At 36.6% G+C, this 24,361-nt stretch overlaps 1 protein-coding gene across 5 annotated transcripts; it reads left to right on the top strand.

The window, feature by feature from the left end:
* The first annotated feature begins 8,512 nt into the window (after positions 1-8,512).
* On the top strand, positions 8,513-23,365 carry SUB1 (calcium ion binding protein). 5 transcript variants are annotated; one of them, XM_086445980.1, is made up of 3 exons: positions 8,513-10,529; positions 18,012-21,032; positions 22,577-23,365. In XM_086445980.1, exon 1 carries the CDS (start codon positions 8,786-8,788, stop codon positions 10,457-10,459), a length of 1,674 nt encoding a protein of 557 aa, XP_086302106.1. In that variant the 5' UTR covers positions 8,513-8,785; the 3' UTR covers positions 10,460-10,529; positions 18,012-21,032; positions 22,577-23,365. The 5 variants fall into 5 exon arrangements, with proteins under 5 accessions (XP_086302106.1, XP_086302107.1, XP_086302105.1 ...); XM_086445981.1 differs by lacking the exons at positions 18,012-21,032; positions 22,577-23,365 and adding exons at positions 16,020-16,845; positions 16,987-17,430; XM_086445979.1 differs by lacking the exon at positions 18,012-21,032.
* Positions 23,366-24,361: the final 996 nt, after the last annotated feature.

The raw sequence follows: 24,361 nt of genomic DNA, 5'->3' as shown, positions 1-24,361 counted from the left end.
CGGATTTCGAAATGGTTGATTTTTGAATTTGACTCGGTAGTTTTGAAAATCTCGATGCCGTCGTCCTTTCTCCCTTCTACGAAGGAAGACGGTTTGACCCCGAAATAGGCGAAATCCAATGTCGAAGTTTCGAAACCCCCGTATATATATATGGCTGATTTTTAACGATATGGGGTGAAAGAGAATATGAAATGAAGAGATCTTGGGTGGATTTTGTAGATGTCGAGGCTGCGAACCTTTTTTCCTTCTGCGTCGGTCGTTGAAAACGAGCCATTTGTCGTGAATATGAGGTGGAAGATCGGTAAAAAAAAAAAATAGAATTTTCATTTTTATATGTCGCGGTTGTTTGGACGAATTGGGGAAGATGAAAAAAAAATTAAAAAATTTTATTTATATAAATTTTGGGATGAAATCGGTATTTTGCCTATTGTTTCGATCGATGCTAACTTGACCATCTGAACTCCAAAACTGACAAATGAATACTATATTTTATCTAATTTTTCATTCCGAATCTAATGATATGGTCAATTTCTATAAATTTTGTCTCTAATAAAAATTTACATTTTTGGCCAAAGGTAACCTCTAAAATTGACGTCATTTTCGTTTTTGACGATAATTCGACTTTTTGTACTAAAAAATGACAAATAAATAGTTCATATTCAATAATTTTTCGTTACGAACTCAATGGTGTAATCGAATCTTAATAATTCTTGCTCTAACAAAAAGTTACTATTTTAACCTGGTCCAACTTGGTAATCGAGGATTTTACAACTTTTCTATTCGGACTCGTACTTGAGCGTGTTTACAGGCTAAAGTATATTTTTCGATCATTTTGAATCCAATGATGAGGTTGGGTTTCATTAAAAATGATCAGAAACATCCTAAAGTTTTACCCTTAAGTTCCACTTTCAAGATTTTCTCAAAGTTTCACTATTTATTTTCTCGAGATACGAATAAGAAATTTGGGATTTTACATGTTCCAAGCTTCTTTGGAATTTGTGCACAAGTAGGGATGTTGGATGAAGAGATTTACTATTGAAAAGGCTTGAGTTGAAAGTTATTCAACTAAGTGTAGAACCTATTCAAGCTAAAGAAGGCATGAGGAAAATGTAAGTGAGGTGTGGGCTTTCTCTAGGAGATGAACATTGGGAGAAATGAGCCAAAAATCACTTTTTAAAGTCATTTTCTCACTCTCAACGGTTATATCGGTGGAACCGATTTGTAAAAACCTCATACCAGTTCTATTTGGTTGTTGTTGCCGGTACCACTAGTTTTGGTGAACAGTGTCATCGGGGTAAATTATTAAAAAGCCATTGGGGGGTATTTTGGCCATAACTTTCAAACAGTAACTCTATTCCGTATGCCGTTCGAGGATATGATAGATCTTACTATATAGAATATCCTCAAACTACCACCAATGGGTGGATCATAAAATAAATAGGTGAAATGACCAAAATACTATTTTTGCCTTTTCAAGTCAAATCGAGCTTTCGGGCCAGTGTCAAAATGGTTCGAAGGTGCACTAGATATTACCTATATAATACCACCAAAAAGATACCAAGGACAAAAAATGGTTTCAGGGTGGTCAAATCTCTAATATCCCTTCTATAACCATTTTTTATTCCTAAAAAGTTCGATGAGAGAACGGGTCAAGGAAATAGTTTTTCTAATCACTACGGGTCGACTTATCAGTCATCTAAATGTTGGGGAATGGTCTTAGGTGGTCTCATTACCTTTTGGGCTTCATGTATACACATTAGAGGTTTTTGTCAAAGTAGGTGCGATTGAGCAGTTTTACCAGAGTCTTTATCAGTCTTCAATAGTAAATCGATATGACACTCAACATATGTCTTGAGATTGACAAAATATGGAATTAATAATCTCCCCCTTTGTCAATTTCGAGACAAAACCTTAAACTAAACTAAAACGACTAGGAAACATTCCCAAAATAACCAACATGACTTACACCTGATTAGAATCTTACAAATGTATTTCAAAATAAAACCTAAGATTCTAACAAATTCGCTCCCCCTAAAATACTGCTCCCCCTAAATGTTTCACCTATAAAAGTCAATTGAGACAGTACACACAGTTAGAAACAACATTCTCCTCTTTTTTGTTAGTATTTGACAAAGGGCGTAATCAACCTAATGTCGATACAAAATATATACTAATAAGCACAAGGGATATAAGACATATTCACACAATTTATATGACTATTAGAGCAAGATGCATGATGGAAGCAAATATAAACATGCCAAATATAGTACGACTATTAAGCATAAGCATGGCATGATAAATGACACAAGAAATATATAAATAAATAAAACAATGTCAGAACATGCATATGAATTTGTACAAAATAAATGATATGCAAATAATCAATCTATTGTACATGAAACATAAACAAACTATTTTACTATTAAGAAAATATAATTGTCTAGATTATAAAATGTGAGTCGAGATTACATGAACAAGACTCAAACAAACAGACAAACTTACTACAACTCAAGACACATCCAGCATAGACTCTAAGATCACTAGCGTAACCTAGATGTCACCTGAGTCATCTGAGGTAATAAGGCTTGCATTGGGAAAATGAGTTATGGATCCGTAAGACTAGATGAGTCGACGAAGATAGCATTGGATCTTCTTCATGCAAGACTCAAAATTACGTTCCATCCACTCTTGGTTCTGAAGCATACGATATTGTTGCTCACCAAGCACCTGTTGCTAGCGCTCAATACCAGACAAAGATAGCTTCTATGTCAAATTCTTGCCCAAAATCGTCTAGTGGAGGCCCCAAAGTATCATGGCGAGGTTGGAGCTTCGCATCTAACGGATGTGAAGGTGGCGGAGGTGTGTCTAAAGTTGTTTTGAGAAATTTGGCCAGGTTGTTGTCGTCAGAAGTTTTAACCATAATCATATGAGGAAGACCGACACTGAGATGTCATTTAAGGGTGAGGCACGGCATAAGGTGACCAAAACCTAAACCCCTCTTGGAATTGGGCTGGAGTGTAGAGACAATATGTTGAAGGATAAGTGTGGGTAAATAAATAGGAATACCTGAAGCCATGCAATATAGGATGTCATATTGATTGGAGGCCAATTCAGTGAAGTTACCAGCACGAGGGTAAAGGTTACGAACAAAAATCTGGTGTAAGATATGCATTGGAGTACGCAAACTTGTTGCGCGAATGACACCATCAGTAAACCAACGAAGCCGATTGCTAGGACCACCAAGCACTTGTTAAAGTTGATAATGGCGAATCGAGTAGTCGGGATCCAACGTAGGCATAGGCTTGCCAGTGATAGAAATCCCTAAAATTTGACAAATAGTGTAAGGAGTCACCACAGTACGAAGGGGATGACGAAGATATAATGTTGAGACTACAAGGGACGGAGGATTTGCCGTGGATTTCGTTACACCTACGTAAAAGTTCGTCATGCGCATTGGGTAGGTGTCACCACCGAAATTGATCAACTCGTCCCACCCCATCCGATGAAGCATATCAAACATGCCATATTTGAGAATAGTAGATTCTTGAAAGTTAAGTTCGCATATGATTGTGTGCTTCTTGAAGGTGGCACAACGGAAGACACAATTGGCATGCTTCATGGGTAAGTCCTCTTCGGAGTCTGAATCTTCATCAAGTGATTGGGAAGACGAGGGTGATGACGACAAATGATGAGAGGAGGAAGTTGCATACTTGAATTTTTTGGCATGTGACAAGCGTCGAAGAGGAGGATTTGGCGAATTGGTGCTTCTTTTGGCCATCAAAATAACCAATAGGGTGATGGGAAAAGGGCAAGTAGGAACTACATGAGGAACATGATGTTGGGGAGGTGATGGAAAAGTAAGGATTGAAGGAAATTGAGAGGGGGAAAGGGAGTATGAGAGAGGGACCAAAAGAAAGCAATAGGGAAGATAGAGAGGGAAAGAAGCAAGTAGAAGTGTACCTATCATATCCCAAGCCTTCTTTATCCCCACAAGATTTTTGAACTCCTAGAAGTTTTTCTTACTCCAAACATCCTTGAGTGTAGTTACGCTTAAGTCTAGCCTTTTGTTTTTGTAGCTCATTGACATCAAAATTAAGAACTTTGTTTTCATCACGAAGGTTTGCCAATTCTAAGTTTTGACAAGCTATAGTGGAGTTTGTCATAGAAAAAAAGTTTTTTAATTGTTGAAGATTTTTTAGCATTTCATCCTTATCATTTGCGGCTTTCTCATATATAGCTAGCATGCTAGACTATCTTTCTTGGGCTATTGCGAGTTGAATTTTAATATTTTCTAATTGAAGCCCTGGGAAGCATTTTTCCTCACTGACTTGATCATATTCAACATGCCACTGTTCTTTTTAAAGTTTTTCTTGACCATGTTTCTTGGGTCAGTTTCATATGACTAATGAATAGTTGATCGAATGCTGACTGAAGTTTGAGTTCATCGTCATCAACATCTTCTCTTTCCTCATTAGAGGAAGAGGCATCTTGAGGATGATTCTGATTTTTAGATTCCAGTCCCTCCTCAATTCCATTTTCATCAGGATGGAAATTATGGTGGAGGCCATAAGGATTCGAAGGGTTTTATAGTCTTTAGAGTTTGATGATCTTTGTTCCTCATTTCCCGACTCATCTAAGTCGTCATCCCACGTGGCTTTTGCAACCATAATATTTCCCTTAGACTTAGGCCTTTGAGGACCTTTAAATTTTGGTTTAAAGAGACAAACGGTGGAATAATGACATTTTTCACCTCAATTGAAGCACTCGATATCTTCCTTGGATTTAGACGAGTATTTTCCTATTGTTGGTTGTCTATTCACAGGATGACTCTTTTTACCAGAGCTGTGGGATCCTTTTTTCTTGAAGAATCTATTGAATTTTGAGACAAGTAAAGCCAAGTCTTCTTCTTCAAAATCACTCTCATCATCTTCCTCATAAGTGATTTTACTATTATCCTAGGAAGAAGATTCAATAGGATGATGAGATGACCGTTTAGATGGAGCCTTGGACGAGGTCTTAAGAATCGATATCTTCCCTTTAGAGGGAAGACCTTTGAGATGGAGCTCAAAGGTTGTGAGTGAACCCACGAGTTCCTCAACTGTGATTGTCTCCACATCTCCGTATTCTTCGATTGAGGTGACTTTAGAGGCGAACCTCTTGGGTAAGGATATAAGAATTTTGGCACAAATTCTACCTTGTGGGACAGACTCTCCCACAAATTCACTTTCCTTCATCTTAATGTTTTCAAATTTAGTTATGAGGAGTTGGAGTTTAGACTTCTTAACAATACTAGTTCCTTTGTGCATGACCTTTAAGATTTTATAAGCTTGTTTGGTTGACATACATGTGCATATCTTTTGATATTCATCATCAGAGATAGAACTAGTTATAACATTAAGTGCTTTGAAATTATTACTACTGTTAATCTTATCTTGTTCAGACCAATTCTTTGATGATCTCGGAATAATATTGGAAACACCATTAACTTATATGGTGTCAACAGTAAGTTCCCAGCCCATCTCTATCATGTTTCATACATCCCTACTTAGGGAGTTGATATATATCATCATTTTATTTTTCCAGAAGACATATTTAACACCATCAAACATAGGAGGTCGAGTAGAGTTCACTTTCTTGGATTTATACATGATTCAAAGCTGATAGGATCAGCTCAAGGTTGTTAGACCCTTCTAGAGCAACCCGCTCTAATATCAATTGAAATTACTTGCTTTGTATCGTGTCTAAACCTAGAGGGGGTGAATAGGTAAATTAAAATTTTTGTTTTAAAATCACCCTATGACGTTAGATTATGTCTCGATTATGATACGATGATGAATATGCACAAGATTAATTTAATTTGAGTCACGACATGACATATTACACATACTTATAAAGTAGACAATTTATCTAATGTTGGATATGCATGTCATGGCATTCATGTAAATTCAAGCATAGTACATAATCGTAAGAAAGACACGAGATTTATAGTGGTTCGTCAACGTACCTATATCCACTACCAAGTACCCTACTCTCGGGTCTTGCGTTCCATTATCAAAATGGAGCTTTATGGTTAACCTCGAAACCTTACATATAATTTTTCAAGCCTAGGACTAATTCTAAACCTTAAAATCGAGAGAACGACTTTCTCTCAAAATGAAAATTTTATATCGGTAGAATCCCCAAACCCATGTGTTCAAATGAGGTAGCACTTCATTCAAACTTAAAGTTTTGTTCTTTGAAAAAACTTAGAACCTTATTCTCTTGAGTAGAGTCATCAACTCTTCTCAAGAGCTTGGTTTTGGGATGGAACCAAGAACTTATTTTTGTTAAAGAAAAAGAAATTTAACTAAAGAAATACTTACAAGGACTAGACTCAATGGATTGATTTACTAAAATGTTGTTTTGAGTTCTTCACGTCCTTGAGAGAGTCATCTTCATCTTGATATACTCCTTGCTTCAAATAGATGCTCCAATCTTTTTTAAAATGTATGCACAAGCAGGGCTGTTGGATGAAGAGGTTCACCATTAAAAAAACTTGGGTTGAAAGTTATTCAACTAAGTGTAGAGCCTATTCAAACTAGATAAGGCATGAGGAAAATGTAAGTAAGGTGTGGGCTTTTCTCTAGGGTAGGAACATTGGGATAAATGAGCAAAAATATCACTTTTTAAAGTCGTTTTCTCACTCTCAATGGCTATACCTATGGAATCGATTTTTAAAAACCTCCTACCGGTTCTATTTAGTTGTTATTGCTGGTGCCACCCGGTAAATTACAAAAATGCCATTGGGAGGTATTTTGGGCATAACTTTCAAACGATAATTCCATTTCGCATGTTATTCAGGAATATGATAGATCTTACTATGCAGAACATTCTCAAACTGCCACCAAGGGTGGATCATGGAATAAATGGGTGAAATAATCAAAATACCATTTTTACCTTTTTGGGTTAAATCGAGCTTTTCGGGAAAGTCGGTGTCAAAACGGTTCAAAGGTGTGCTAGATATTACCTATATAATGTCACCAAAAAGACACCAATGACAGAAAATGATTTTAGGGTGGTCAAATCTCTAATATCCCTTCTATGACCATTTTCGATTCTAAAAAAATTTGATGAGAAAATAGGTTAAGGAAAGAGTTTTCCTAATCACACTACGGGTCGACTTATTAATTATCTAAGTGTTGAGAAATGGTCGTAGGTGATCTCATTATCTTTTGGGCTTTGTGTACACATATTGGAGGTTTTTGTCGAGGTACGTGTGGTTGAGCAGCTTTACCAGAGTCTTTATCAATATTCGATGGTAAATTGATCCAACACTCAACATATGTCTCGAGATTAACAAAATATGGAATTAACAACATCTACGGTTATGTGCGCGTTACCAATGTTTTGTTTGTTTTTGCTGTGTGAGGGTGCTAATCGTGCTAATTGCAGACATCGAACACATTCAATCTATTTGGCTCATTGCACTAGTTGCTAGGTGTTGAGAATATTCAATTAAATTTTTGTTGAATGAGTCGATTATCAATTTGTAATTGAGCCACAATAGGGTAGGTTTCCGTGTCCTTCCCAACTTGAAGACACAGGCTTATCTAAAAAAGAAAATTACTTTTCTTACTACCTTAGTAAGTTTCAAAGATTACTAAGGTCCTTGGGGCCACATTGACTATCACATTGGCATCCAATCCAACACCATGACATTCTAGAATTCATGAAAAAATTCAGATTCAAATAAATAAATAAATGTTTTGAACTTCATCCAAGGTGTTGAAAATGGACGGCTACTAAATTCCCAAATTTAAAAATTAAAATCCAACGGTGAAGGATAACTTTTTTTTTTTTTGGAATTTTTTTCCAAAGTTCTTAAAATTGTATCCTCTACATATTTGTTGCATCGTTAATGCTTTTGGATGATACATTGTGAGCTCACAACCCTTAGTAGAATTGAAGTCTTGCTAGTTAGTCATTCTAGTCTCACTCGAGAAAAGACTTTTTAAGTTTTCGCATTTTCCTCTCAAAAAATATTTATTTTAAATATATATTTTATATGTCTAATTGTAGAAGCAAAGACTTCAACTATACAACTTAATTTTAAGAAACCCTTATGGATGGTTTTTAGCATAATTTTAAGACAAGTTAACTTCAAATATAACTTAACTTGGTTGTATTTTACATGATGATGTAAAATTTTATTTAATTATTTATTTTTTATTTGATAGATATAAAGTATGTTAGTAGAGAAAAATGAAATTGAATTTTATTTTTTATTTTTTAATATAAATTTTATGTTTATATTTATTATTAATATATTATTATTTATATTAAATAAATAATATTTTTAATATTATTTTTTAATTTTATCAGCAAGTTTTAGATAATACATTACCAAACAATTCAACATCTTCATAGCATAATTAGACAGCAACTTATCAACAACAACAACAACCACTTTCTCCCGGCTCCTCTAACTTTACATACAATTTTTAGAAACAGAGCACATGTCATTGCGTCATCCCTTTGTCCCGTTTGTCTCAAACCAGCACGACTCAAAATAGAAATGCAACGCAAGATACACTCTTTCCAGAGACTAGTGACGTCTAGGTTACTCAATCACTGAAGCGTGCCTCTGCATCTGCAGATCCAAAGGTGTGAGTAAATCCAACCAAAGAAATTCTTCTACAACTCTCTCTCTCTCTCTCCATCAAATTTTCCAAGGCTTCTATCTCTGTAGATCTTTACCTTGGATTAGATATCTCATTAGGGTTTCTGAAACCCTAAAAAGGAATCCATGAAAGAAACGAATTCTTCTTCAACGGAGCCCATCGGGCAAAACCTAATAAAGCTTATCAGTAATGTTTGCTTCTCCTTCTTCGTCCTCTCTGTCCTCATATTTACAGTAATTGCCATCACCTACCAACCTCCCGATCCCTGGCTCGAATCCTCCAAAGCCCTAACTAGGGTTTTCACCGAAGTCGAAAATGCTACTTTTAAAACTGATAATTCTGTCACTAAAACTGGCGAAGATTTGGTCCTCGCCCCTTCTGTCTCCCCCACTGCCGCAATTCAGATCACTGAAAATTCGATCAAGAAATCTGAAGAGAAAATCGTAAATTCGAGCTTAATTTTGAACTGTGATGAAGATTTGAAGGTCATTAATTGTTCGGATCCGCGTGCTAGGATTGCCATTGAGAAGTTTAATCTTAGGGTTTTTAAGTCAATTGTGTTCTTGGAGTATCAGATGCCTGTGAACGGATCCAAATCGAATGAGTGTGATGTGGCATGGAGGTTTCGGAACAAAAAGGAGAAATCTTGGAGGAAATATAGGGATTTTAGGAGGTTTAGGCTTGGAATTGGGGAGAATTGCAGCTATGCGGTTGTTGGTGCTAGTGGTTGGCATTCGGGAACAAATGCTAGGCGACCCCCGAGGGTTAGGAATAATAATTCCTCAAAGATTACTGGATCTTCAAAGATTTCTCCATCTCCCCGTGACGATGAAATCAATGATACAATCCCGACTGTTGGATCTGAATCAGATTTCAGGAAGGGGAGGTACTTGTATTATTCGCGTGGAGGGGATTATTGTAAAGGAATGAATCATTACTTGTGGAGCTTTTTATGTGGACTTGGGGAGGCTCAGTATCTCAATCGAACATTTGTGATGGATCTGAGTGTTTGCTTGGCGGCAAGTTATAATCCGAGTAACAAGGATGAGGAGGGCAAGGATTTTCGGTACTATTTTGATTTTGAGCATCTTAAGGAGGTAGCTTCCATTGTTGAAGAAAGTGAATTTACGAGGGATTGGAAGAAATGGGATCGAACCCATAAAAAAAAATTCCCAGTTAAGAGGGTTGCAAGTTACAAGGTTACACCGATGCAACTTAGGAAAGATAAGAGCTCGATCATATGGAGGCAATTTGATGCACCCGAGCCCGAGAATTACTGGTATAGAGTCTGTGAAGGACGGGCTGCAAAGTATATAGAGAGACCTTGGCATGCTTTGTGGAAGTCGAAGAGGCTAATGAATATAGTTTCTGAGATTAGTGGACGGATGGATTGGGATTTCGATGCGGTTCATGTTGTTCGAGGAGAGAAAGCGCAAAATAAGGAGCTATGGCCTCACTTGGATACAGACACATCCCCAGATGCACTCCTTATGAAGCTTAAAGGGATGATTCATCAATCGAGGAATCTTTACGTTGCGACAAATGAGCCGTTTTATAATTATTTTGATAAATTGAGGTCTCAATTCAAGGTTCATTTGCTTGATGATTACAAGGAGTTATGGGGAAACACGAGTGAGTGGTTTAATGAGACTAAGGTCCTGAATAATGGGCAACCAGTTGATTTCGATGGGTTTATGAGAGTGGCGGTAGACACTGAGGTCTTGTATAGGGCTAAGATGCGCGTGGAGACTTTCTATAATTTGACAACGGATTGCAAGGATGGCATCAATACATGTTGATTCAGGTGGGAAAAATCCTCAGAATACATTGTCTGGGGAGAGAGGAGAGGACACCAGTTATCATTTGTTGGTCAGTTCAGTTGCTATACTCACTTTTGCTTATTTTACATTCTCGATTCTGAGGGTTCATTTAAAGGCCTGTTGTTGTGTTGCTTGTTCTTCTTTTGTTGTAATTGATTGGTCCTTCCTATTGTCTGCTTCAAGTTTGTCTGTATTATATATTCATCAACTTCCATCATTAAATTCCTATTGGTTTATTTTTGTATATTTGTTCAATCTCTTGCTTTCCCACCACCTATTTTGATAGAGCAAATAGTGGACCTCATGCGCTTTGGGAAGTTAGTTATCTAGAATTTATGTCTGAACTCTCAACGAGTAAATCTCTAAAACTAAATTGACATGGCCAAATTCCAAGACATCCACCATAAATGGTTTCACAGAAATGTACCAGGCATTCGATATACTGGCTAACTGCAGTACGCCTTTTGAACATGCAAACAAGGATTATGTGAGACCCAGTACTGGAAAATGGGGATCCATAATACAGTGCTCTGCGCCTCTGCCTCCCGTTTACTTGAGAACCCACTGCCTCCAAATTTCTGAAAGAAGATAGCAGTGACACCTGGGGATTTGACTTTACCAAGAGAAGACGATGCCTTTTATACCACCTAGGTTTACAACATTGAAAGTATGCTCTATATTGTTCCTGATAATTCTACCTTCAACTCATTCATAGAGATTAGAGACCACCCCACCCCCACCATCATGGCTTTCAATTCAGCTTGAGGACTCATCCTCTTCCTCTCAATGGGTCACCGCCATTTTGTTTCTTGTTGAGAGCAGTCAACTGCTGGTGTTCGACCAACTAGTTACGAACAAGTAATTCTCGGCAGTCGTGTGAACCAGAGTGTCCCACCTTCAATTCGTTGATGGCATGATGATATTTTTGGATGGTTTTGAAGGTCAACTTAGGTCCTTGAGAGGGCTCATCTATTGCTTTGAAAGTTTCTCCAATCTTGCAATTAATATGAAAAAAACTATGGTGGGGATTGGCAGAGACATGCATACATTTGTTGGAGTATTAAGGTGTGCATTGGGAATTTGGCCTCAGACATTTCTCTCCCCTTGAGAGTTGGTGTAATGTGAAATCAATTTGGGTCCTTGTTATCGAAAGCATTGAGAATAGGTTGTCTATTGGCCAGTCCTTCTCCAAAGGTTGGAAGTTGACCTTTTTGTTTAAAGTGTCTTATCCCACATCCTGGTATATCAGATGTTGGTTTCGATCTTGGTGAAGGTGGCCAATGAGATAGAAATGAAAATTAAGAAATTTCAATGGGACAATAGGGTGTAATCCCCCAAATATAAGTTTTTATTTGGGAAAAGGTTTGGGCCTCAAAAGATTTGGAAGGCCTGGAATAAGGAAATTAAAAAGTATGAATAAAGTTACGTTGAGAAAATTATTCAAGATGACGATGTTCATTCTGGCAAGAGAAACTACGTGAGGACAGTTAATTAAATAAATAATGACACCACATCTAGACACTGACATGTAACTGTTATGTACAAATAACTTTAATGAAACTTTAAAAGAATCACGTGTTAAAATCTTCATTATGAATAAGCAAGAAAAAAATGTGATACGACCAAAGATTTTGTAAAAACTATATAAAGAGAGTAACTCAATGCAAAGATATGCAATTCTAATTGAAGGAAATCTTGTTATTCTGTTAAAATTTCTACTGACTTGATCATTAGATTGCAATCTTAAGTGCAATAGAGCTAGAGCTTGAACATAATTAATTAGTTGGTCATAGATAGGAAAGTAAGTGTTGAATCAAATTTTACATAATTTTAGCATCCTTTGTGGGAAACAAACTCACGATCCCACAAAGAATCAATTCTCTAGGATCAATAGTAGGTTTACCCTCTTCCTTTTGCTATATTGTTTTTGCCTCAACTTTGGAAGTCAGACTCCTCGATGAGGTTCTCAACTGTTGTAAAACTTTCTTCCAAAAACCTCACAATATCCTCTAACAGAAGTAGTTGAGGGTTACTCAGAGATATGAGGATACAACTAATATCTATTAATGGTCAAGAATAAAAAAGAGTTACCGGGAAATATGAGGTAACATAATACAATAGATGAATACAAAAGAAGAACTTAAAGACAAAGATACTCGTAATAGTGATTCTTGATAGGAAATGTGATAAGGTGGGAGCTATGGCTAGGACAAACTCCTAATTCTTGACTATGATGATCGGCTTTGTATTTTGATATTTTTTGGACTCAGGAAGACCCTGGATGTTGTGCTCAACTCTGTTAAGGAGAGCAAGAAAATAGAAACGGCAGTCCCTCCCTGGTATTGTTTTAGTTAATATCAGGCTAGAACATGGCGAACCCAAAGTAGATCATATCTTCATCCTGAAAAATAGATCATGTTGGATAGGATCCTATAGAAATTCCTATCAATCTGCTCAAGAGCAGTCAAAAATGATTCACCAACTCTTGAATGAGGGATTCATGGGGAAACGTACCCCGGGGTGCAATTAATCCACAAAAAAATGCATGTTATGTTAAGGTCCTTGAGCTAATTCCTTTGAGTAGTCCTTTAGATCTTCACATCATCACTAATTTTATAGTTGGCACAACTTTATCATCAATGCTCACGGAAGGTCCATTGATCAAAGGTTTGTAGGGTAAAGAAAGGATTAAGGGTTAAAGATTTGGAAAAGAGATTAATGAAAGAAGAGTTAAAGAAAATGGGGAAGGATTTAATGGTAAAATAAAATGGGTTTCAAGACTCAAGAATCAAGAAAATCAAGAACATGGATGAAAAGAAAATCAAGAAAAGATGATTCTCGATGGATTCAAGAATTCAAGATTTCAAGAAAAACAAAAGAATTAAAAAGATTATAAGAAAATAATGTTATGTTGGCCTCACTCCAAAATGGCCTCACACCACACCCATTGTTGGGAAGATCAAACTCAAGCTTTCTTTTTATTCATCATTCTTCATTCATAAAAAAAACTCTAATACAATCTATATAAAGAAAATAAATCAAGAATCCTAGTCAAACTAAAATACCATTAAATAACCTTATTTTCGTAACTTTCTCTCCTAATTTTTAAATCCTAATAAATTTAAATATAAGAAAAATTAAAGTAACTAAACTGTCCCTAAATACTATACTAAGACCATGGGCCAATAAAACATCAAAATAAGTCCCAAAAATATAAAATTAAAATCTTAAAATATGAATGTAAATAAAAACTAAAATATACTCTTCAAGATTTGATGTCCCCATCACAACAATTATAGTTTTGTTTATTCCATTCATTTTCTATATGAAATCAATTACAATAGCCATATATATTGGCTAGACTCAAAACCCTAATTCTAATAAATAATCTTACTTTCCTAATTTTCAAACCTTAATAAACTTAAATATAAGAAAAATTAAAGTTACTAAACTATCCCTAAATACTATACTAAGACCATGGGCCAATAAAACATCAAAATAAGTCCCAAAAACATAAAATTAAAATCCTAAAACAGGAATGTAAATAAAAACTAAAATCTACTTGTCAAGATTTGATGCCCCCATCACAACAATTATAATTTTGTTTATTCTATTTATTTTCTATATGAAATCAATTACAATAGCCATATATATTGGTTAGACTCAAAACCTTAATTCTAAAATAATATAAAAAATGACATTTTTGACCTTGAGATGCAAATCTCGTGTAGAATTGATACCCTACTAGTATTTTAACTATAATTTTCTCAAACTCATCAGAATCACAAAATCTTGGGCTTCTTGGATAGGTTACTGAATAACTTTTCAAATAACACCAAAATCAACTTAATACTATTGTAAATATTAGAATAGTTAGTTCTAGTTTGATTAATATTAGTTTATTTCTTCTTATTTTTTTGTAAGAGCATTTATGTCCATTCCCTTATTATTGGTTATAAATCTATGCCAGTCTCTCATGATGAGACTTTACTTTTCTCTTCTAAAATTCTTCTTAGTATTAGAGCAGAAAAACCTTTGGCCCTCCATTTTCGTTTTTCCTTCTCCCTTTCTTCCTTCTCTTATTAATCCCATTACACTAACCACAATCACTTAGCAGTAGTCTCATCTGGAGTGTCTCCCCTTCAAGGGCTTTTTTCTTTTTTGATTTATATTTTCTTACTCACATGTTGCAATAAAGACTTTATTAGCTCTTCACATGCTGCAATAGAGATTTGCGCTGTGTTTTTTGTCCCTACGTTATGGTTTCTCTTTCCGATCAACTCTTGTGTTATTGGGTGAACTTTAATCATCCCTATAAGCCTTCGTTGCCCCCCTACAGATCCATACCAACCCTACAATCTATTTTATAGGCCCCTACTTGTGTTGCAATCAGAGCCACTGGACCTAATATGGCTTGTGACAGCAACAAACAACTTTTGGGTGAACTTCAATCAGCCCAATAACCCCAATCCAACTTGCTACAGCAGCAGACAATAGCAATGTGTTGTTGTGTACACCTCGATCAAACCTAAAGGTCCTAAATAGGCTTGCGACAGTAGCAGACGGAGGTTGGGAACCTTGTGGTCAGCTTAGAGGCTCTAAAAAGCCCTGTGATCAAACCTACAGGCCTTGAACTACTCTGAGAAAGCAGTAGCCAGTGGTTGGGAGCCTTGCGATTAGTTTATAGGCCCTAAGCAGCCCTACGATCAGACCTACATGCCTTGAACAACCCTGCGATCAAACCTACAGGTCCGGAATTGCCCAGTGACAGCAACAACCACTGGTTGGGGGGCCTTGCGATCATCTTATATGCTCTAAACAACCCTATGATCAGACCTACAGGCTCGGAAGTACCCTACGATCAGTCATACGACACCTTTAGGGTTGTACGAAGACCTGCGCCAACAGTAGAGGCTGTCTCTGTGACCTACGACATTACTACCTTGGTTGGTTTAACACTGCGACAATAGCTGGGGCTTCGACAACAACAAGAAGAAACATTTTGTGACCTTCAACAACAAGGGGATTAGATAACAATCAGTTGTGATTGTTTTTGGTGTTACTGACAGCAATCAGTAGTATTATCTGACCTTCGACAGTGCTAATACAAGAGATTTCCTTTCAATCTAAAGTTTTTTCCTGCTCATAGTGTGCAATGACGACAATTCACGAGACTAAGCACTCTACCACAACCCTTGGGGCTAATTTCTTAGTCCAATGTTTAACCAATGCCCCACTTGATGGTCGTAACTTTCAGTCCTAGTCTCGATCGGTGTGACTTTATTTGGGTGGTAGAGGAAAATCTGGTTGGCTGTCAGGCGTTATCCCTAAGCCACCCCTCACTGATTCTAAATTTGAATAATGGAAAATCGATAATTACACCATTTATGAATGGTTATTTAACTCCATGGAGCAACGCATCCACACTATGTTTATATATCATGAAACTATCTCTTCTCTGTGATCTGCTCTCATTTAGATATATGCACATGCTCGAAATGACTCGAGGATTTATGAACTTTACTGGGATATTGCTCAGGTTATCTAAGGAAATCAGAGTGTTGCAGATTACTTTGGATTCCTTCAGTCCCATTAGGAGGAGCTTTCGCACTATGAGTCTATGGCCGAGTTGTCTATGAGGCAGTTGGGTATGTAGTCAAGAGGCATGCTCGACATCAGACATATCAATTTCTCATGGGTCATCGCCTTGAGTTTGAGGCACTACGGACTCAAATCCTTAATACTGCTCCTCTACCTTTCTTATTTGAGATATTTGCGACCATTGATAACGATGAGTGTCGTCGCCGTGTAGTTCTCTCCCAGACTCAGTCCCCTGTCATTATCTCTGTTGCAAATACAGATTAGATGGCTCTTGCAGTCAATTCGGGTTTCTCTACCTCCCGTTCAAGGATCCGGGAATTGAGGCAATGGAAGTCGTGGACATGGTAAATGAAGTGGTCTTTAGTATAGCCACCGTGGGAAGATTGGCCATGAGAAAGCCCACTGTTTTCAACTCTCTCCCTACCTGTTGAGATCTTCTAGGGGATAGTCCCGTGCTATTGTTGTGAATTTACCTCTGTTAATCCTGCTTTCCTTGGAATTATTGATTTGCAACACCTACAAACATAGATTACAGTTATTGTACGGGATCAACTCCAAGTTCAACTCCCTCATCCTCGACAGTTGCATCTATTACCACATCTCCAGGTACCTCTTCTGCATTTCATGCCTTTTAGTCCGACTCTACCCCTTTGACTTGGGTAATTGATTTTGGTGCCTCTGATCACATTATTTATTCCATTTTTCCTACTACTTATAAGGAGGTTCGCCTTGTTGATGGTCACTTATCCCAATTCACAGTAAGGGTACTATCTCCTTATCCCCTGATTTTTCTCTTGATTAAGTTTTCCATGTTCATCACCTATCTCTTAACCTTATGTCTATGAGTAGCATAACAAAATCTCTAAATTGTTTTGTAACATTTTTTCCTACTCACTGTCTTTCAGGATTTGATTTCGAGGAGGATTTTTGGCAAGGGGTATGAGAGGGATGGGCTATACCTGTTTGGAGCTCCGCCTACTGTTGCTTCAGCTTTCGTCATTCCACTTATTAGGAATCATACTTTTTCTTCCCAAACTTTAAACTTATGACACACTCGCTTAGGACATGCTAATTTTCAGAATTTATGTTCATTATTTCCTGTTTTAAAAAATTCTTGTAGTGGACACAAGTTTCAGTGCTCTGTGTGTGAGCTTTCTAAACACACATGTACATTTTATATTCCTCGCAAGCATAGATTTAATGTTATTGTTTATTTAGTTCATTCTAATGCGTGGGGGCCTTCCCCTGTTACTGCTTTTAATGGTCATAGATATTATGTTACATTTATTGATGACTATTCGTGTTGTACTTGGGTTAAGGCATTCTCGCTTTGAGGTGCTCCTTATTTTTGTTAATTTTCTTAAAACGATTTAGACTCAGTACAACATTACTATCAAATTTCTTAGAACAGATAATGGAGGGGAATATATTTCTAATGGGATTCGGTCCCATCTCCATGAACGTGGTATGCTTCATCAGTTAACTTGCCTATATACTCCTGAGTAAAACGTGGTCGTGGAACATAAGAATCGTCACTTCATGAACATTGTCTGTTGCTTTCTTCGAGGGATGCATGTTCCCAAGTCATATTGGAATATGGCAGTTCTTACTGCTGTTTTTCTATTGAATTGTGTTCTGAGCCGCACTTTAGGGGGACAAGTGTCTCTTTATGTTCTTTGACCTGATAGCACTCTTTTCCCCATTACATCGAGAGTTTTTGGGTGTACCTGCTTTATTCAGGATAGAACTCCCCATCACACCAAACTAGATGACAAAGCCATTCATTGTGTTTTCTTGGGTTACTCATATATGTCAAAGGGGTATCGGTGTTATCACTCATCGTATTATTCATTCTTTGGATGTCACATTTTTTGAAAATGTTCTATATTTTCGTGCTTCATCTTCTTTGTATGTTTCTTTTCCTTTGCAGGATCCCTATTTTATAGTGCTACCATATCTAGTTTTCTTTCCAGCTTCATTTTCACCGCCGTTGCAAGTTTACTCTCGTCACCCTCCCCCCTCTCAAACCTTGTCAACCTCTTCCTTCAACTCAGGTGTACCCCTTTTTACATTTACTCTTGTTCCTTCTATTTCTGACTTTCACTTACCTATTGCACTTTTCAAAGGTTAGCGAGGGTGTGTTACTGATCACCCTATTGCCTAGTTTTTTTCTTATCAGGGTTTCTCTCCTTTCTATCGAGTTTATCTTGCCACAACAGGCTCTATTCGGGTTCCTCGGTTTGTATCTGAGGCTTTACGTGATCCTAAGTGGACTGGAGCCATGACTACTAGATGGATGCATTATAGAAGAATCATACTTGGGAACTTGTTTTTCTTTCCTTTGGGGAGTGGACTGTTGGCTGTAAATGGGTTTTCACGGTTAAGTTATTCACAGACGGTGTTGTTGATTGTTATAAGGCCCACCTCCTTGCTAAAGGATTTACGTAGACTTCGGGAAGGGACTTTGGTGTCACATTTTCCCCTGTAGGCAAATTTTCTACTGTCCGTCTTCTTATCTCTTTAGCGGCATGTCATTCATGACCTCTTCACTAACTTGATGCAAAGAATGTCTTTTTAACAAATGTCATTTATATGAATCTCCCTCTTGAGTTCGTTTTCAGGGGGAGTATTCTGGGAAAGTATGTCGCCTTCTCAAATCTCTATATGGCCTAAAGCAGGCTTCGCGAGTTTGGTTCCAGCGTTTCTTTGAGGTCATTTTTTCTATGGAGTTTTCTAAATATCATTCTGACTAGACTTGCTTTATTCGTCGAGGAGTAGATGGTTGCAATACTATTATCTTGGTTTATGTGGATGATATTATAGTAATTGGAAATGATGCATAATGGATTGACAGGATTAAGAGGCAATTGGGTAGTACTTCTGAGGTTAAGGACTTAGGTCCCCTCAAGTACTTTTTGGGGATAGAGGTAGCCCGCTCATGTCGTGGTATTTCGTTAACTCAACGCAAAATACACATTGGATCTTTTTCAAGACACTGATATGCTTGGTTGTTGTCTCGCCTCTTACCCAATGAATCAAAATCACTATCTTCATGTTAAATCTGGGGAACTTTTATCTGATTCTTCATCTTAATAGAGACTCGTAGGCCGTTTGCTTTATCTGACTAACACTAGACCGGATTTGACCTTTGTGATTAGTGTAGTCAGTTTATACATACTCCGTGTACATCTCATTTTGACGTTGTGTATCGTATCCTTCGCTACTTAAAGTCTCGTCCTGGTCTAGGCCTATTTTATTCGTCTACTACTCAATCACATTTGTCCTGTTTCATTGATGCTGATTATTCGGGTTCTCTTACAGATAGGAGATCTACATATGGTTTCTGTACTTTCTATGGTGGTAACCTTATTTCGTGGGAAAGTAAGAAATAGATTGTGGTTTCTCGTTCGTCTGCTGAAGCTGAGTATCGTGCTATGACTCTTGGCACATGTAAGCTTTTTTGACATAGATCTTTATTGACAGAGTAGGGTTTCCTATTATTGGTTCCTCCTCGTTGTTCTGTGACAACAAGTCTGCTATTATGCTTGCATCTAACTCAGTCTTTCACGAAATGACTAATCACATTGAGGTTGATATTCACTTTCTCAGGGAGAAAGTTTGATTTGGTACACTTAGATAGTCTTTGTTTCTTCTTCAGATCAATTGACGGATATGCTTATAAAGTCTATTAGACCTTCTGTCATTAACTCTCATCTTGCCAAGTTGGGCCTAGTTGATATATTTGCCCCAACTTGAGGGGAGTTTTGGAAATATTAGAATAGTTAGTTCTAGTTTGACTAATATTTGTTTATTTTTTCTGATTTCTTTGTAAGGGCATTTATGTCTATTCCCTGCCTATTCCCTTATTATTGGTTATAAATATATGCCAAGCTCTCATTATGAGACTTGACTTGTCTCTTCTAAAATTATTCTAATACGATAAGTTTTGACTACTCAAAATAAGGTCTAAATAAAAGTTATGTGAATAGTACTTAGACTTGAATCAAATTCCTAAATTAACCTAATAATAAACTTCTAAAATAAATAAGATTAAAAAAAATGAAATAGACCCATAACTAAAGTCCAATAATTAAAATAAATTAAAATCCTAAAACTAAAACATGCCCAAATAGATTAGGTCCATGAACTCTAATGACCCCATCATCCATCTACCCCGGAAGTACAATGATGGTTATAAGCCTCATCTCACTTTGTCGTAATAGGACTTTTGACAATATTGCTATACTTGGGTATGATGGCCAGACTTCATTTTCTCGAGATGTGACTCATTGTGATTTAGTTTGAGAGATCAATGACTTAAGCTCACTTATCCGGTCATCCTTAACATTGACTTCCTTAGTCGAATTTTTGTTGCTTGATCCCAGTTCAAAGCACAAGACAACTCACAATCTTGAATCTTGATCCTTCAAATACTCAAACTTTGCAATGGCTTAATCAAAATGTCCTTGTGGGCCCTCTCTCTCTTGTTCAACTGACAGGACTCGTTTTATTAAGCAATTAAAGAGTTGACCATATCCTAGTACTCATGGTAAAGAATATGATTTTAGAAGCAAATGACTCAGGTAAGAACATGCACAAATGAGTACACAAAAAGGTTCCAAAGATCAACAAAATTGAAGACAAAATACTTACTTGCATGAGACTAGATGTCATCATCATCAAAGCCAAGTTATTAGGAGATAGCTCCTAGACTATCTCCATATCTCTAGGGATATGCATCATCAAGGATAGAGTGTAAGCCAAGTGAGGATCGTCAAGAATCGAATCTTCAATGGTGAGGGGGGGTCCTGACAAACTACAAATTTGGCTTGAAAAGCTTTGTCATCCATGCCGAATAAGGAGGCAAATCCCATTATATCTTTACCGTTAGGGGAAGGGTGATATTATTTGAAGAATAGGAGGAACTACCCACTTTCTTAGAAGAAGTCAAGTGAGTAACCTTGAGACATGGCTATAAAATTTTATTCAACATTTAATTTTTTGTTTTTGTCCTCTAATTGATTCTTGTTCTAAATCTATAGCTTTAGCTCCATTTTTCTTGTGATTTCATATCGATGATCAAATCATTAGACATTTTAGTAGAGTAATGAGGTTTGTTTTAGTTGGATTTGCATACATTTGTCTTGGTCTGTACTCTTTATGTAGTGTTTGAAAATTCTTGGTTGTATCACATTTTCTTGTCTACATCATAATTAGGATTGCAACACATGGTTCTTTTGAGACTTCATGTAAAGTTTTTTGTATATGACAATAACATGTCGTTTGTATGTGGTGCCATTATGTCTTTAATTGCTTATTCATGTGTTGTTGCTCTTGCCAGAATGTATGTCGCCTTTTTGAATTATAAAGTCTGCCATATGGTTTATCTGGATTATCCCGAGAAATTCAAAATTGTAACCATTGGGCACTCGAGTTATGAGTTTCACATCCTAGTTCTTGGATTTGGAATTTTATTTATTTATTTATAATGTTTCCACAGTTTTGTCTTCAAATATTGGGGGTCCTTGACTTTTTTGTGATTGATATTTTCCATAATTGGTGTTATCTTATGGAAATTCTTGCCCGTTGCAATTTGCTGAGGTATTTGGGAGGAGAGAAATGCTAGGTCTTTCAAAGATATAGAAAAAGAGATTCCCTGTACTAATTTGGATATTAGTGCTTTTATGTTTCTTGGTCAAAGGCTCATCTCATGAGGACTTCAAAGTGGCTGCTTTCGAGGAAGTTTGTATTTAAGTGGGATCCTATAATGCTAGGAGGGTAGTAATGCAATGAAGGTAGGTTGTAGTCTTTTGTTCCTAATTTTTGGGAGGGACAATATTGCTTGGCGCTTGTGGGATGCGCAATGGATGGTCATCACGACCATAGTCACCAAATTCTCTGACTCACTGAAAAATTCGCAATTAAATTGTGAATTTTTCCTTCTCTTATTTAATCACAACTTTTTCAATAATGTGTGATTTTTACGAACTTCGTGGTTAAATCACGAATTTCATGATTAAATAGCGAATACCATGTAAAATAATGAGGATGACATTGATTTGATGTTTTTGATCTGTTAATGAATCCAAACTTGTGCTCAAGATTGTTATCTTTTTCATATTTTGAACAATATAAACCTTGAATATGTTTTGGATCAGTGGTCACTTGTTATGGATTCATTAATGTCGGGATTGGTGATTTATCATTGTAGTTTAATTTGAGATTTGGTGATACAATATGAGAACACCACCCAGTAAGAACAATTACACAACCCTAACCCTAGCTCGATTTTTTCCTGACTTTTTTTTTCCGATTTAATGAATTTTTACCTTTCTGACACATTCACTAAATTATCCTTTTCTTTTCTGTTCTCCTATTTGTTGTGAAAGAAAATTCTTGTACTTCGGCCTTTCAATCAAGATTCAAATCATCTCCTTCAATTTTTAGGAGGAAAACACAATTTAACCTTTTCTCAACGGTTCTTCGATCAATTAGGTCAATCCCATTGGTCCAATAATACCAGAGGTTAAAACCTCATGGAGAAGAAGAGATGTTAGATGGTGTTCTCCCATTGGTATCTGATGGCACCAGTTTCCTGTTGGACAAGAGACTCCACTCTTAATTTCCTGATTTGGCGAGATGATATATAGAAGGAAGATAAGAAGGTTTTTGATGATGAGTGCCCACACCGCTTTGCTCTTCTCTTGAAGAGTGGGTCTATCCGTGGCTGCAGTGTGTACCATGGCCGGTGTTTCAAAAGTGCCAGATAGCCCAAGTTTATTTCTCGGGCACCTTCATATGTCTCCGGCAGTGATCGTCCGACATATAGTTATTTTTAGTAACATTTTGTATTAGATTTCTAATGTATATCTAGTATTATTGAATATATTACCTCTGGTAATCTGTCACGCTGGTCTTGGCATTTTTTTCATCTCAATTGTTTGTTGCCTCAGTTCTACCACAAAACACCTTCTTTGAGTCTGAGGTCCAATTAAGCGATCAATTATGGCCATTATCTTCAGTCTAGTCAATAGTTCTTATGTGTTCAAGTACTAGGTTTTGAATCAAAACAATGTGCTGATCTTCAATTATTTTTTCACGTGTTTTGTGTTTTCTGGTCAAGTGAGATTCCTTCCTACCATGGTTAAATGTATTTGTGCCTTATTATTATTATTTTTAAACTGTCTTTCTAGCTTGGATGTTTAAGATTAGATTGGTTTGGAGCTTTTTAATTGCATCTTGAGTTCTTTGATTATGTGAAATCATGTATATTTTCTATCACTATTTGGCAACTTTTGTGATAAATATTGAGTGATGTTATGCCATATGGCTATCCATCTATTGGACTGGTCATTGTTTAGAGTAGAATGCACTGCTTATGACTTTCAGGCAAATCCAAAATTAAATGAAGGTTGGCAGTATTTCATAGTTTAGATTATGGATCCAAAACCGTGAAGAGAGATGTGTATACCATTTCTCAGGCGAGAATCAGATTAATAATGATACATGGGAGGGAGTATCTGTGATTCGTTTTATGTACAATAAATTTAAAGTCAATGGGATTGTGAGACTCCTGAAGTGCTAGCAAACATTGTCCCTATTATTCCCCAACTTGATTGTTAACTGTTGAGTATTTTATTTTTTCCTTCAATAACCACCACCTCAAATTCGCCAATAGATTACGCTCGGACTCTGGGTGATATCGTCTTCTTTGTCTTCTGGCACCTACCAAAGAGGCTCTGATGTTTGAGTTAATAAAATTACTCTAGTTCCAGAAAGTGATAAAAGGATCCAAATCCTATTACCGGTCTTTCCATGTTCGTCACACTTACCATTCTTGTTAAACAGGTTATTCCTTGAGATGGGTTTTGAATGAAGGAATTTTGAGGATAATATATTTTGATAATAAATAATTGAGGATGATATTAGGAAAAAGAAATGTAACTTTAGAGGATGATATTAGGAAAAAAGAAAAAGAAAAAAGGGTGAATCTCCAATTCGTGTGTCAAATATGACGAAATTCCGAGTTTGGTACATTGTTCATTTTAATTTTCAAATCATGCATTTGTCATTTTTATAACCTACTAACTCGTAAGTTCATCACTTTTATAATCAATTAATTCGCTGGTATAAAAGTGATTAATTCACTCATAATGCGTGTTTTGGGAATTAAAATAAACAGTGTATCAAAACCAAGATTTGGACATAACACTTTTATAGGGAAAAATCCTCCCCCACACACATAAAAGGATGATACTTTTATAATTTTAAAAAGAGAGT

Source organism: Akebia trifoliata, chromosome 6, assembly GCF_017979445.1.
Source record: "Akebia trifoliata isolate Shusen 1 chromosome 6, ASM1797944v1, whole genome shotgun sequence".
Classification (NCBI taxonomy): Eukaryota; Viridiplantae; Streptophyta; class Magnoliopsida; order Ranunculales; family Lardizabalaceae; genus Akebia; species Akebia trifoliata.
This window is presented reverse-complemented; position numbering and strand designations above follow the sequence as displayed.

Excerpts from the sequence above, each read along its gene's own strand:
- SUB1 (XM_086445979.1), top strand. The coding sequence starts at position 8,786 with ATGAAAGAAACGAATTCTTCTTCAACGGAGCCCATCGGGCAAAACCTA.